Here is a 14,292-nt window from a genome sequence, read left to right as displayed (position 1 = left end):
CCACACCGTCATCGCTTCATACCCTCCCCAGAGCCCGCCTGCCCAGCGGCACCAGCTCACCTATGGGAATGTGACCAGAGTCGTTTCAAAGTGGGAAGGTTACAGAGAAACCCGAGGTGAGCAGCACCCCACCAGCTACGGGGGGAGGGGAGGGCTTTGCTCTCACTGTCTCAGCAGTGCAGAGACGGCCACACTGCAGTGAGGACCCCAGCCAGACCTCTGCTGCCCCATGGGAAGAAACCTCATCTAAATTCAGGCCTGGCAGAGTTTCTCCCGGCTACATAAAGAGAATGTTTCGTTCCAGCTGTACAGCAATAGAATATATTTAACTTAAAAAAAAAAAGAGAGAGAGAAAATCCACAGTATCAAAACACAGCACAGCACAACCAGTTGGCAAGATCAGTGGGTACACAAGCCCTCCTCCATGACCACAGGGGTCAGGTCGGGCACCAGCATAGAAACAGAACGCAGGCTGAACGTCAGGGCACCAGCACCAACTCCATATAGGGAGCAGATGATGCACGCTGGCATCGGTTCCCTCCTCACTAGGGCAGAAGCATACGAAGGGAGTGCTGCTGCCCTCTGGGTGAGTGCAGGGAGAGGTCACAGATGATGGGGTAAAAGGGTGGCTGGTAGGTGGTACGGGCTCCTGCTGGGCTTGCTGCACTTATCCCAGCTCATCTGGTGCCACTTGGGGTGGTATACAGGCAAACTGGAAATGCTGAGTTCCAGGTAGGAAAAGCAATCCCCAAACTGCCTGGAAGTGAGTTGTGTGCACAGAGAAACCTCAGCTGGGAACCACAGGGATGCATCGCCACTGAGCACCTGGGAGAAGCCTCCACTGCAGGCTGGAAGGAACGTTAGGTCCGTCTGCGTGTATGGCCCTTCTTGGGCCGTTCTGAGTGCCAATGAAGTGTTGGTGTCGACATGTAGAAGGTGTTGTTCAGACTGAATAGCTCAAAGAAGAAGCGTACTTGTAGGGCAAAGCCCTGTGCGGTGCCCCCGTGCTGCTGTGCGGTGGTAGGGCGAGAGGAGGCGCTACTGGCTGAACGTATGCGTGGGTCATCCCAAAGAGGTGAGGATGCAACACCAGGATGGAACAAAGCTGCCCCTCGGGAGGATCGGCTCCGTGAATCTTCATGCATGGGTTTCCTGGAGGCGGAGCTCTGCCTAACGCCTCGGCGGCACAGATGCTGTGCCAAGGAGCAGCGTCCTGCAAAAGGTCCTCAGCGCAGCTTTGCGTGGTCTTTGTGTGGCAGCTGATGCACGTGGGGAGGAACATGCGGCTCTCTTGGGGTTTGGGCAGGACGGCCAGCATTTTCCACGGCCCTTTTTTCTGTGGTAAGTACAGAACCGACAACACCAACAAATTCATCACCAACAAATTCATCACCACTTCCACGCTCTCCCAGTGCTTCAGCTGCTCCAGAAGCTATGCAACAGCACAGCTTCAGAAAGGCGTTTGGTTTGGTCTCTACCTGGCAGTGCTTCCCCACAAGCAGTAAAGCAGCGTCTCAGCCTGGCTGAAACTGCTCCATTGCAGCCCTTTTTGAAAAACACGGTTTTCACAATCAGGAAAAGAGCAGCAGAAAATAGTTTGTTGCTGGTTGATGGTGGCGAAGCTGTCGCGATCTTCAGAAGTTACTACTGCTCTTTAGCTGTGACACTTGCACCTAAAACACTTATACTCACAAAGCGAGGGATGATACGGAGCCAGCTCAGTGCCGCGTGTCTAAGTCCAGGTTGGCAGCTGGATTGTGTGCAGGGATCAGCAAGAAGCACAGGCACAGCCTTCCGGTGTTTGCTGCACTGTGAAGGGAGGCAGAGGGTGGAAGCATCAGCTGATGTGTCCGGTGAGGAGGGGGCTGGGGCTTTGCTCCTTCAGGCACAGGTGAGACCTCCAGGATGCAACGTGCACCTGCAGCAGGGGAGGAATGAAGGCGCTGGGTGATTCTTCTAGCCCTAAAACATAATCATGAAAAGCACTGCTTAGGAGAGAGAGCTTCAGAGCAGCATTTAGACCTGTGCTTTCACTGCATCGCTTTTCTCACCAGTGTGTGAGCTGTGCTTCTTGCCCCTGTGCAGGCGGGGATTTTACAGTTCAACCCCATAAATGACTTCTCCTTTTGAGAGATCCGCCCGTCCCCGTGCTGAAGGAAACTGCAGGCCCCAGCCATGCCCCAGCGAGATGTGAACTCAGGCTTCAGCGCTGTCTGAGCCCTGCTGCTGTTCCAGCTGGGCTGCAGTGTGTGGGGTGAAGAAAGGCCAGGAGCCTGGGGACACACACAGCGTATCAGTGGCAGAGCTCAGGCTATCCTGACTCCAGCCCTCAGCTCGTTTCTCCCAGACCACACAACTTTTCCTGGTCTCCTGCAGCACACCCCAAAAGAGCAGTTTTCACTGCAGCAGAGGAGCGGCCGCTGAATATTCATATCCTTCTGCAAATGAATTCATCCTTGTGGGCACTGAAACACATTCTTCCTGGGTGATATTTGGCTGCTTTCTTGCTGCCCCTGTTTCAAACCTTGGGGAGGGTTTCTGCACCCTAAGGGTTTATCTGGCTGCTTTATAATACCAGGGTGATCCTGAGGAACTCATCTCTTGGCTTTAGAGCAGGCTGCTCCCAGGTCACTTCTTTTCTAGTGCAACCCACAGCTCATTCACTTGGCATGGATTTCCCAAGCACTGCTGCTGTGCACAGCGTTGACGTGGGGCAGCTGTGCTGCCTTTCCTCTTAAGCACACCTCAGCTCAGATTAACAAGAAGCAGCTGTTGGCACCAGGAGCCCACTTCACTGCTGCCTGCAGGTGGAGAGGCTTACTGGAATAGCTGGACCTGTAGAATATCAGTTTACATTTAACCTGAAGGCTCTTTCATAAATCCATTCTCTCCTTGTTTATGCCTTATTCTCTTGCTAATCACGTGCCTAAAGAGCCTTAGGCTGCAGACCACAGGCACTGCAGGATGTGTGATCCCTGGGACCCAGGTACTTACCTCCGGTAGCAGAGCAGAGCCTCAGCGTCAGCTGGTACCATGGGTTGCACTGCAGGGATCCATTTCCAAAGCAAGGAGATGCTGCCAGCACATCCCTCCCAGGGAAAGAGGTGGAAAAGCCTTTACAGCAGGAGCTTTGGGAAGCTTGGGGTGCCCTGTCTGCTGCTAGCAGGAGCCTCCTGGGGCTGGTGGGGGCAGGTGCTTGCATGGTGCCGGTGGATTGAAGGAGGGGATGGCCCAACTCAGTTCAGCAGCACAACACGATTTACAGGAAGCACATTTCTCAAGACGTTTGCAATGATAGAGCTTTGCCGAGCATCATAAATACACAGCAGAGGAGGCTGGGCTGAGCCCTTTGTTGCCACGAAGCAGTCAAGAATGGCTTCTTGGAGGGGAAAAATTGTACAACTTGTTTGCTTTTACAGACTGTACACATATCTATTAATAGCTCCTTGGCATTTGATGTTCACAACTGGTTTTCTTTAACAGCGAGCGAAACAGGAGGCAAAATAGCTCTGGCTACTTCCTGCTGGGACAGCAGAGAGCGCAGCATCTCCCACCCCCTTGGTGCCACTGCCTGACCGGGTGCCACCTTGTCCAGGGGCCTCCCTCCTCTTGGCACCCTCTTCTTCCTCCCCCTTGGCTGCCCATCGCTGGCTCGCTGGGGCCAGTCCCAAGGTGCGGTGCGCTCGCCCCATCTCTGCTGCTCAGTCAGTGCAAGTCTCCCTCGGGTGCTCGGTACCGCCGCTCCGCTGGACAGGCAGGTGGACCGGGGGCAGGCACAAAACAAAAGGAAGAAGAGAGACAAAGGGTAATGAGAAGGTCCGTGGCACACAGCTGACCAAGGAAATCGCTCGCCGTGTTTCTCTGAACATACTTGTCCCAGCCACTACAGCTGCTGTGGGATTCCCTGCTCCTTGGAGCCTGTGAGGAGGATGGGAAGGGAACACGGTTAGTGCCAGTCCCTAAGGAGGGCCCGCAGCCAGCTGTACCAGGAGCGTGGGGTACCCCTGTGAGGAGACCTGGGGCTGCCACCACCCTGCTGCCGGGCAGGGGGACAGCGTGCTGCCCCTCGTCACCATGGGCATGGCCACCTGAGCACATAGCCCTGCGGATGCTGGTGGCAGACACTGTGCTTGGCTTTGCTTCTGTGAGGGGTTCCAGAGTGCTGTGGGTGCCTGTGGCTGCAGGGTAAGTAACCTCAGTCCTCTCGCTCTCGCTGCCTCCTCATTACCCATTTGCTTTGCTTCAGGCCAGCAGAATGAGGTGCTTTGGTCAGGGCACAGCAGCAAATCCAGTGCACATCACCACCAAGGTGTGTACATGCCACACCTGCAAGGGCTCAAGCGTCCTGTCCTATTCACCACAGCTCCTCAGGGCCAGGGCCCCACTGCTTGCTGTTTGTGCAGCCTTGCCTTTAATAACATACCATAGAACTCCCTTCAGGTTTGTCTCTTGGTTTGCAACTGGCTGGAAGCCAACTGCAATGGCAGAGCTTTTATCTCTCTTTACATGACCAGAGTAAGTCAAACGAGCTCTCCTATGCTAAATTTAGTTACTAAAATACTTGCATGTCTTATTAAATAGTTTATATGGGAAAACAACCACTGTGCTCGTGTTGTAACAATTGGTACTTTGTGCAAAGCAGTGCTCTGTTTGTGTGCCTGTGCAGCGATACAGCTGAGGCACAGTTTGGTAAAGCAGACAGCTCCAAGATCAGCATCTGGGCCCTGAATCAACAACTTAACCACGTTTACTTGCAATTGTGCTTCTGTAAATCATTACCGAATTGTGTTTAGAGGCAAAAGGCAACCAACCCCCACACAGACTGTCTTACCATCGACCTCCCTGGGACTGTGTCCCTGCTCAGGATTCTCTGAAAGCAGAGCAGCGTGCTCCAGGGCACCAGGAAACATTTGGAGCCTGGTTTGTCTTACAGCCATAGCAATACACTGACACCTTCTGCCCAACATCTTGGTGGGCTGTTGCTGGTTCTCCAATGAGAGCTCAGGCATCCTCTGCTGTGGGAGCACTGGGATATGTGGGCACCCAGCAGGCCAGAGGCAGCGTCCTTCCTGTGCCCCCACATCCACTGGGACAGCCATGGGACAGACGGAGACAGGCAGACAGACAGACAGGCACTCAGACACAGTTGGATGTCAGCTGGGAGCGGGCAGCACCTGCCCCAGCCAGCCCTGAACTCCTCACCCCAGACAGGTACCCACTGGGGTTCAAGGCTGAGGAGGAGGAACAGAAACAAACTTACCTTGTGAAACTTTGATGGTGAACAAAAGGAGGCAAAGGAACATGAAAGAAAGAGAGAGGGAGAAATGTAACTGTAGACAATATATCCAAAACACATGAAGAACCAGAAAAGAATGGATAAATCAGGGCTGTGGAGTGAACAGAGAACACTGCTCTACAACTGAACATTCAGACCAGGGCTAGACCTCTTCAAAGCTCTGTTTATCTGAGATCTTTCTGTTTGAATTGGATTGTTTTTCTTTTGGGCTCTTGTTTAGAGAGCATAGAGGGGAATCCTCCTCTGTTTTTGACATTCCTGTCCCTAAGCTGAACTCCTCCAAGGCCAAGAGGTGACGCTGCTTCTCTTCAGTGGCACTGCCATTGCATGGGCTGTATGGAAAAGGAATGGCCTAGAATATGCCATCTGTTTGTAGTCCTACAACCAGGAAAGCTACACTTGATGGATTCTCTCCAGGCTGGCCCTTGCCCACAGGCAACGTGGGTGCTGTGTATCTTGGCCTGCCTACCTTGCATACAGTCTGAGGCGCAGCTCTATTTGGATTTAAAAAAATAATAATGGATCTAAGTAAGCAATTAGCCCTCAGAATTCGCTCCGTCTCATTGGGGGTCACCAGCCATTTGGGGATGCTCTGCTCTTCTGAGTCTCTCAACACTTTCCATTCTCTTTCCTTACCAGAGCAACTGCAGAACCCACCCTGGGATGGGCCCTGTATGGAGAAGACGAGCCTTGGTGACAGCTAAAGTCTCTGGGAGCCAAACGTACAGTGCAGTGACCATGCATCTGGTGCTTATGGCAAGGTCTAAACAACACAATTAGCAAAGGAGTGATGAGTGGACAGTATGAGCACAGGTAATTTCTTGCTACTGATTGTCAGTGAGTCCTTGAGAGGCCAAAGTTTGCTGCAGCAGGAGTCCCCATCCTCTGAAGCCGCAGGTAACAGTGCCTTCACTCAGCCATGGGCACAGCCAAACACACCTAACTGAGAGGGCAGAAGTCGACTGAGGGCTTCTTTCAAAGGTGTATGGGAACTGTTGATCACAGCCTGAACCTCTGATTGACCACCTGAGGCAAGCAATGGGTCAGCTGTGGGAGCACAGGTGAAGGTAATTCAGCTGTGCTACTGGAAGGGGTGGAGCTTGGCTGCAACTCTCCTAGACCCCATTTAAGGGCTGACCAGCACTAAGGCAGGATCTCTTTTTGGAGAACACTCTTGTGTGGAGCTTTGCAGCAAGCCTTGGCCTCAGCAAGCATCTGTCCTTACCATGAACCTCAACACTGGTGAGCATTTGTTGTTTATTTTCTTTCTTTATGACCTCTGGTTATTTGTCAACTTTATGATTGTACAATTGTAACTGTACAAAAGGCCACACTTCTGGGCTGTGTTCATCAGAGGTGCAGCAATGCCTGGCCAAATACTCCTTGATTTCTGTTTCCTGAGGCAAAAAGGGTTCAGGGAAGGTACAGTGCTGCTGTTGCCCATGGGATATCTGTGGGTTACTGCAGGGAGGCGAGTTGGGCATATTATTCTTTCCCAAAGGAATTGGGGTCATCTTTTCCATCTCGCTTTACTTTCAGATAGCAGGTAAAACAAAGAGCTCTTTCCAAAGCGATGTGTCTGGTAATGTCTTTCCAACCATTTCTTCAGTTTGTCAGGATCCCACCTGAACCCTGACCTTGTTCTTGTACTGGCTGCTTGTCGGTCCTGAATGACAATACTAAACAGAACAAGTTTCAGGAGGAGCCAAACAAAACATCTCTCACTGTAGCTTCAATTTCATAACAAATTGAAGAGAAACGTATTCAGAGAACTGCTCTCAAATCTTTCACACAAGCCATGTCTCCTGGCCTGCTTGGAAGAGTGCTGTGTGACACAATGTCCGCGTCTGAAAGTCAAGATGTAAGTCTGATCATCTTCTCAATTCACAAAATGAATTCCTCCACCACAGCAGGGAATGAGGCCAGTTTGACACAGCTTGTTCCTGACAAAACCAGGCTGACTCTCGCTTTATTTCTTTTTATTTCCTAAATGCATGCAAGTCATCCATTTGATTACTTGTTCCAGGAACTGAAGTGCACCTGATTGACTTATAATTCCTCTCATTTTCCTCCTCATTAAAGACAGACAGTGTGACATTATCCTCAAGGCTCCCCTCTTGGACCAGGCTCCAGCAGGGCTCCTTTCTCAATGGCTGAGAATGAGGGAGCTTTAGGAAGGGGAGAACTGCAACCAGCCTCCCTGACTGCTGCCCAGCACTCTGCCAGCCAGCAACACAAGCATGTTTTGCAACACGGGCTCTGCCTGGAGCCTGTCAAAAAGGAACTGATCCCTCACTGTATGGAAATCCTGAGCAAAAGCCCTCCAGCATGTTTGTCTGGGATACCACATTCTTAGATTGTCCTTTAGCCCACCAAAATCTTGCTACCTGAATGTATGGTGCCATCATAGGGATGCATGGGCTCAGCCATGTATTGGTGAGGAAGAGCAGATGTGGGCTTTGCTTTGGTACCTTTTAACACCTCCCCAGCCAAAACACAAACTCAAGTTTCAATAGCTTACAGCTTTAACCCCGTGCTGAACAAATCGCAAACAACTTGCTTCTCCTTTTAAGCAAACCAAACCCAACCAGAGCAAATTGTTTTGTGTTGTGGTGTTTTTAGATGAAATGTCTTATTTCTTGCACTTGAAACCCTTGTTTTGGGATAGGGATGGAGGGGTTGGTTTTGCTTTGTTTTGTTTCAATGTGAAAACAAAGACAAAAAAGAACCCAAACCATTTCACTTCATCCCTGCCCATGCTGTTTGATTCAAGTGAGCACAACTGTTCACTTCTACTTTCTGCTCTGACTGAAAAATGACATTTTCTTTTATCCTCCATTAACCAAGAGCTCCATGATTTCCTCTGTATTGTAAAGAAGCTTAAAACCTAACTATTTAATGAGGCAGCAAGAAACTGCTGAGAGCTGCAACTTGTTGGGTTACATAGAGTTGGTTATCACGAAGCATGTAGATTCCACTTGCCCTTCTCTTCTAGCAGAAAGAACCAGATGAAGCTGTAATTGTTTTCCCCAGCAATCAACCCAGAAAATCAGGTGGAGCCTCCTCAAAGCCAGCTCCCTGCTTGGCTTACCCATGTGTGTGCCATACACAAGCAGGACTATGGAGAAAGGTAAATCATAGTTTTAGCTGCAGCTCTTCACCTGAACAGGTGCTTGCCACTGCAAAACTGGCTTTGCCTGCAGTGCCCCACATGCTGAGGACGTCCAACAGAGCAATAGCACTGGTGTGTGTAGGTATGAACACTTAATGATCTGATTACACACAGACTGGGCAGGTTCTTAAAGCCATTCCACAGAAAAGGACTCATTCACGTTTCTTCCTCAGCAATAGCTTGGGCTACCCCGACACACAGGTGTGTCTGAAGTGAAACCTGGCAGCTGGGAAGCAAAGTGTAGTGCTGCCTGTGTCCTGAGGAAAGCCTTTTATTTCACTGGCATTCATGCTTTTAACAACCAACAATTGCTCTGTGTGGGGATCGCCCTGAACTCAGCCTACAAACTGAGGCTGGCTCAGAAAGCAGCAGATGGTTTGGTAAGTGGGTTTAACCCATGGGTTTGGCAGCTGAAGATGTGCCTGGTCTCCTGCTGCCTTTTCAATTTCACTCATTTCATTGTTTTGCAGAGCCTGGGAGTTTCCTGAGATCCTCCTTCCTCCTCTAACAGAGGTCAGCAGAGATAACCACCTGGAGCCCATTTAAACAAAGTGGCAAAAGCTGCTGATAAGATGTTCTCCATCAGAAGCAGCCACTTTTATTCTCTGCTGTGCGATAGGAAATGATCCTCCATTTCACACCAGTGAAAGTCTTGAGCAGGTAAAGTGATAGAGTCTGGGTTCTAGAGTATCTAGTGGTAATATGTGGTTAACCTGCTGGATGACCTAGCTTATGTGTGTTCAGTGAAAGACTCTCCTCTTCTTCCCCAAGACTAATGTTTCAGATCCTTAAAGGTTGTAAGAGAGATGGAAGGTCCTAGAGCATCCCCAGGGCTTTTCTGACAGTCTGACATTGTTGGAGAGGTGCAGATGGGCCATGAGGGGAAAAAGGGCTTTCCTGTTCAAAGCCATTCACCAATGAAACCAGGGAGGAAGGGCTCCAGGCAACAGAGCTTGCAGTGCTGAGGTCCTTATCCCTTCCTGCACTTCTAATGTTTCAGAAAGGAACAGAAGATTCTAAGTTGCACGGTGAGATGGGGAAACTTCCAGACATGCAACAGGGCAGCATGGGTATGAGTGTCCCTAAACATTCCCACAATTCCTCTACCTGCTATTTCTCATCAGCCTGCAGAGCCCACCCTTTGGCTCTTGCACCATACAGAGATGTGTGGGGGCTGCAGAGGCATAAGCTATGTCCCAACAACGTAAGGCAAGCGGAGTGGATATTGCACTGTACTTACTTGCAAGAATGACCATGTCCATTCCCCAGAATATACTCATAATCCAGCCAACCATCACAATTGCTGTCAGGATCTGGATCAGCGCAGCAGCAATGTTCAGCCAGAAGACACAGCATATGTGCCTGTCGGGGAGATCAGTCCGGGCTCCACACAGCACAGTGAAAGCTGATACAAACGTTCCTATGGAAAAAGCGGCCAAAAAAAACATAGTGAAGCCACAGATTCATGCCAGATTTCTTCCTCTAAATCCGCTTTTCAGAGCATCTTGCTCCTATTGCTGTATTAGATCTGCAAACACTGTACAAGAGGACAAATGGAGGCACATATTTTCTCCACAGAAGCTTTAAAAGGGAAATTTCCACCCAGACTTACAGCACTACTGGCTGTACAGAGCAGTACGTCTCTGACATATGTCTGTGAAAGCTGACAGTCTGATACTGCTCCTGAATACCTCTCCAGAAGGAACATACCTTAAAAAAGGGGTGCTGCTGATATGCTGAGCTGCAGCGCAATGCTCCCCTCAGTCACAAACTGATATTTGGCAGTGTTTTAACAGGGTAGGAGAAGCTAACCCAATGTTCAGCACTGAGCCAGGCTTACCTGGTGCTGCAGGCCCACTGGAGCCAAACTTCCTAAACTTCCACACACCCTCGAGATTTCCTACAATTCAAATGAAAAATCTCATCCATGTTTGAAAGTACAAGTTGTGGGGAAGGAGAACACATCAGAAATCACAAAGATTGTCCCTGCATTTACCCCATTGGATGAACCCGAGCATTTATTTGCAGCTGATGTTCTGTTTCTGTGGATAGCTGAGAGTACAGTTTGGGGAGGCCTCATAGTACCCACAGCCAACCTGTAGCAACACGCAGCATCTGCAAAGAACAGAAGAAACGACTACTGATACCTGTAGTGTATGAGGTGCTGGTGCTGGTATGAGGAGATTGTATTACCAGATCTAAGCACGCATTTCAACACTTCTTAGCATTATGCATTGTCTTTCTATCTTTTTAGGTCTAAATACAGCATCACCAAGGTAGGTACAAAGGTGTGGTGTGGTTTGTGCTCGATAACCCAGATCTCTGAAAGCTTCCTTGGTGAATGTTTGGAATTCCAAACCCTGAAGAACAATGTCCAGTGCTTTCTAAGAACTTGCCCTTTTCTCTTTGCGAGAGCAGGAGCGTGTGAACAACCTGTGAGATGTGAATGAGTAAGCTCATCTTTGAAGTACAGCGATGCCTTACTGAACTTTTGGGAAAGAGGGTGTCGCTTGGCTGCAGGTGGCAGGAAACACTCAGCTTGCATCCATCCTGCAGACTAAAGCAGCCAGACGGAGCAGGAGGTTCTTCTTAGGAGCAAAATGACACTGTCCTGCCCTGCCAGGATGGTGGAAGAGAGGCTCTCTGCTGCTGCTGTTGTCTCTTACTTAGTGGGTCACAAGAACAGGCAATTAACGTACTAGGAAGGCTGCCCACAGCCTATTCTTAATCTCACCATCTTCTGCAGCTGTCAGCTCCAGCACAGTCCTAACACCCCACCAGCTCTCCAAACCCACGTGCCTTCTTGCTGCATGCCTATCATCCTCCCACCTGCTGTGCTGCAGCCAGCACACAGCAGCCATGCTGCATTGCAGCAGGGTGCAGCGGGAGGCAGCCCTGTGGGTCAGCACTGCTGGGCTGGGAAGAAGAAAAGGGGAAACGGCTTTAATCCCAAATGGTGTTACATCAGCCTCACTGCTACTTGCTGAGAGAGAAGTCTGTTGTTGGCTTGCTGGTTTTGGCACCTTCCACGTGGGATCTGAGTGACAGTGCTTAGTGGACATGGTGAACTAAGTTGACTTAGTGCTCCTTTCCAACCTTAATGTTTCCATGATGATTATCCCAGATCTCTGCCCTGCTCTCCCCACCTTGTTTTCTCTCAGCTTCTTCAAACTAGGACTGGAATACTCCCCTGTGCATCCAGAACAGTTCTCTGCAGAGTTACACTGTAGCACAATCTGGGATTAAATAGGGCAGGATTGAGGCATGGTCAGGAACTGGGTGTTCAAATTGTCCCATCAGGGTGCTAAATCTTGCCAAATAGCAATGCATTTCTCATTCTAAAATGGAAATGCAGATCCTTCCCTCTCACCTTACCTTTGCTCTTCCAAGATGTGTTACAAGAAAAAAGAAAAAGGTTGTAAATGAGCAATAACTCCTAAGAAACAGCTTTGATTCCTTCCAGTGAAGCTTTTAATAATCTTACATCATTAGAGTGAGGTGCTGAATTGGCTGATGAGTCCTTTACATACAGCAGTGACTCAGCTAATAATATCCAGTCCCATTCCAAAGGGAAGAAAGCAAACAAGACAGCTAGGTGTCCGTGTCCAGAAGGAGAACTGATAAGAAACTGGGGTTTTCTCTGGAGCCTTGGCTCATCTGGATTCCTATTCAGACCACTTTCTTGCTCATGGGAGTCACTGCATTTTCTTTACTAGTTATGATTAATTAACGTTTGGGGGGTGGTTGGCATTTTTAAATCAAGAATTGAGACAAGCCAGCCGATGTAAAAGGGAAGCAGTCTTCTTCTAGTCAGCATAGTTTCTTTCTGAGGAAAAGCATTTTATCTGTGTTGCACCCAAGCTGGAGAAAATGCACTTCTCTAGCCTCAGCTTCACTTCAAAATGTGAGGCAGAAGGAAGTCTTAAACATATTTCCCCTCCAGAAACTCTCTTGGCTCCGCATTTCCAAATATGGAAGAGTTTGCAACTGGAAGCGCATTCTTGAAGAGGAGGAAGAGAAGCTGCATCTGCTGATAGCGTGTAACCACACCAGTTAGGGCACCCTGCCTTCACCTCCCTACCCCAGCTGAGGGGTGCCCACAGCCTGTAACCTAAACTCTTAGTAAGAAAACTGCACCTGGGATTATGTTGGCCAGTTAAACAAGCTATCCCAAAAGATCTCAGGCTGTGAATCTAACAAGAGAACACAAACTGTTAAGGCTGCAAGCAAATGAAAACTAAAAGTCTCTACAGCCGTGCCAGCATAAGTAAGTTATATGAAGCATTTCTCATATCTACTCAACAGAAAATAGCCCAAACCTGGTGCAATCTGGCATTACTCTAAACCATGTGCTTTCTCTATTTAGCTCTGAGTAGGAGCTGACTGCACTAGCAGACATGGTTTGCTTTGTTCCATGGGTGGGAAACAACAGGATAACTCAGAAACTGAGGTTGTGGGTAGGCTGGAGTCAGGGCCAGGGCTAAACAGAGACATGTTGCACATCAAGAGCTTATTCTTTTTATTTTTTCTTCTGTATCAGGACAAAATTCACAATAAGGACAACACACCCTGTGAATATCTGCACCAGCAGGAGAAGACAGAAGACCCATGAATTGCTGGTTTTCTGGGTTTTACGCTGAGTAGTAAGTGCATTAATACAACCCCTGTGGGGACACAGTGGGAGGTTGTGGAGAAAGGACATCATGTGCCGCATAGCAAGTCTGTTAACTTAGCTAAAGGGCATCAAAGCTCATTGCAGGCATTTGGATGAGCCAAACAGCTTGCCTGGCACCAGCAGTCTGCAGGTTCACACAGCTGGGCTGCTGCAGAGGTATCAGAGGTATTCCATTCTGAAGTAGCTGTAGACACCAGGAAGAGTGGAAAGACAAACAAGGGTAGCACGCACAGCTGCTGCTAGTCAAGCTCCCTACCCCACAAAAGCATGAAGGTTGGAGCTAGGAAGCGGTTGCGGATAGACCTTTTCCTTTTGCCTTAAGCTTGGGAGCCGTATAAGATCAGTCCTTGTATTACTGTGAGGAAACAGGGTGGTAAGCAGCTCTTTTTCTTGCTTCCCAAAAGGAACAAACAACCCGTGTTTTGACTGAGGATCTAGAGCAAGGCTCTAGGATGTATGCAGCTGCTAGTAAGCACAAGCACAGTGTGGGAGAACAGGGAGAGGAATGGCATCTGAGGTGTCTGTGGGAACAATGAAGGCTGCAGGATTGATGGTGGGAGATGTAATTAATGAGTGTGTCTTTTGTGGGGGTGGAGACATACCTGTATTGTATCAGGGGAGTGCTCTGTGTGGGGACATGTCTAGTGTGCCTTTGGATTTTTTAAGTAAAATGATTATTAGCTGTCATTAAACAGTGTTGGCAGGTATATGAAGCAGATGTTGTGGATTTGCTGAAAAAGAGAGATGCTGGTTCTTGCTTGGGTAAGCCAGAAAAATAGCACAAAAGAGGTAATAAGCTTTGCAGTGTGCTTGGTGGTACAGTGACTCTATTATCTACTGTTTGAGACATCTGGGGGTCCTGAGTGGCCCAAACTCATTTTATACTTCAGTTTGTAAAGAATCATTTCAGCTGGGGAGGCCTCATCATTAGTGGCACCCAATTAAAATCCTCATCTGTAACTCTATGGATTATCATGAGGGAAAGAAAGCTTCTAAAACTTGCGGCTGTCTGTATAGAAAAGATTGCTCAAGTCAGTGTGCCCGTGGCCTTCTCAGCACTAAGTGAGCTGGGAGCACTGAAGCATTTCTGTTGCCACTATGGTCTGGTGTTAGTGCTCAGCCCAGGGCACAGAGATCACGTATGCAGCA

The 14,292-nt window shown here is 49.1% G+C and overlaps 1 protein-coding gene and 1 long non-coding RNA gene across 7 annotated transcripts in view; one reads left to right on the top strand and one right to left on the bottom strand.

Annotated features, from left to right (window-relative positions):
- Window positions 1-307: 307 nt before the first annotated feature.
- Window positions 308-14,292, bottom strand: part of STUM (stum, mechanosensory transduction mediator homolog) — a 36,497-nt gene continuing 22,512 nt past the window's right edge. Inside the window, exons 2-4 of one of the 4 annotated variants that reach the window (XM_072331598.1) lie at window positions 9,709-9,888; window positions 2,995-3,918; window positions 308-1,962 (exon numbers count right to left, since the gene is read on the bottom strand). In XM_072331598.1, the coding sequence (XP_072187699.1) occupies window positions 3,884-3,918; window positions 9,709-9,888 (215 nt within the window). In that variant the 3' untranslated portion in view covers window positions 308-1,962; window positions 2,995-3,883. The remainder of the gene's footprint in view (window positions 1,963-2,994; window positions 3,919-9,708; window positions 9,889-14,292) is intronic. The other 3 variants (XM_072331599.1, XM_072331596.1, XM_072331597.1) reach the window with 3 other exon arrangements.
- LOC140249630 (uncharacterized) lies at window positions 3,925-13,496 on the top strand. 3 transcript variants are annotated; one of them, XR_011903047.1, is made up of 4 exons: window positions 3,925-6,538; window positions 8,939-9,128; window positions 12,412-12,735; window positions 13,009-13,069. It is a non-coding gene; the product is annotated as an uncharacterized lncRNA (long non-coding RNA). The 3 variants fall into 3 exon arrangements; XR_011903048.1 differs by lacking the exon at window positions 12,412-12,735 and having other exon boundaries at window positions 13,009-13,496; XR_011903049.1 differs by lacking the exons at window positions 12,412-12,735; window positions 13,009-13,069 and adding an exon at window positions 9,469-9,702.

This window comes from Excalfactoria chinensis, chromosome 3 (genome assembly GCF_039878825.1).
Source record: "Excalfactoria chinensis isolate bCotChi1 chromosome 3, bCotChi1.hap2, whole genome shotgun sequence".
In the NCBI taxonomy this organism is placed as follows: Eukaryota; Metazoa; Chordata; class Aves; order Galliformes; family Phasianidae; genus Excalfactoria; species Excalfactoria chinensis.
Note: the sequence above shows the minus strand (reverse complement) of the source record. Positions and strands in the feature narration are given on the sequence as shown.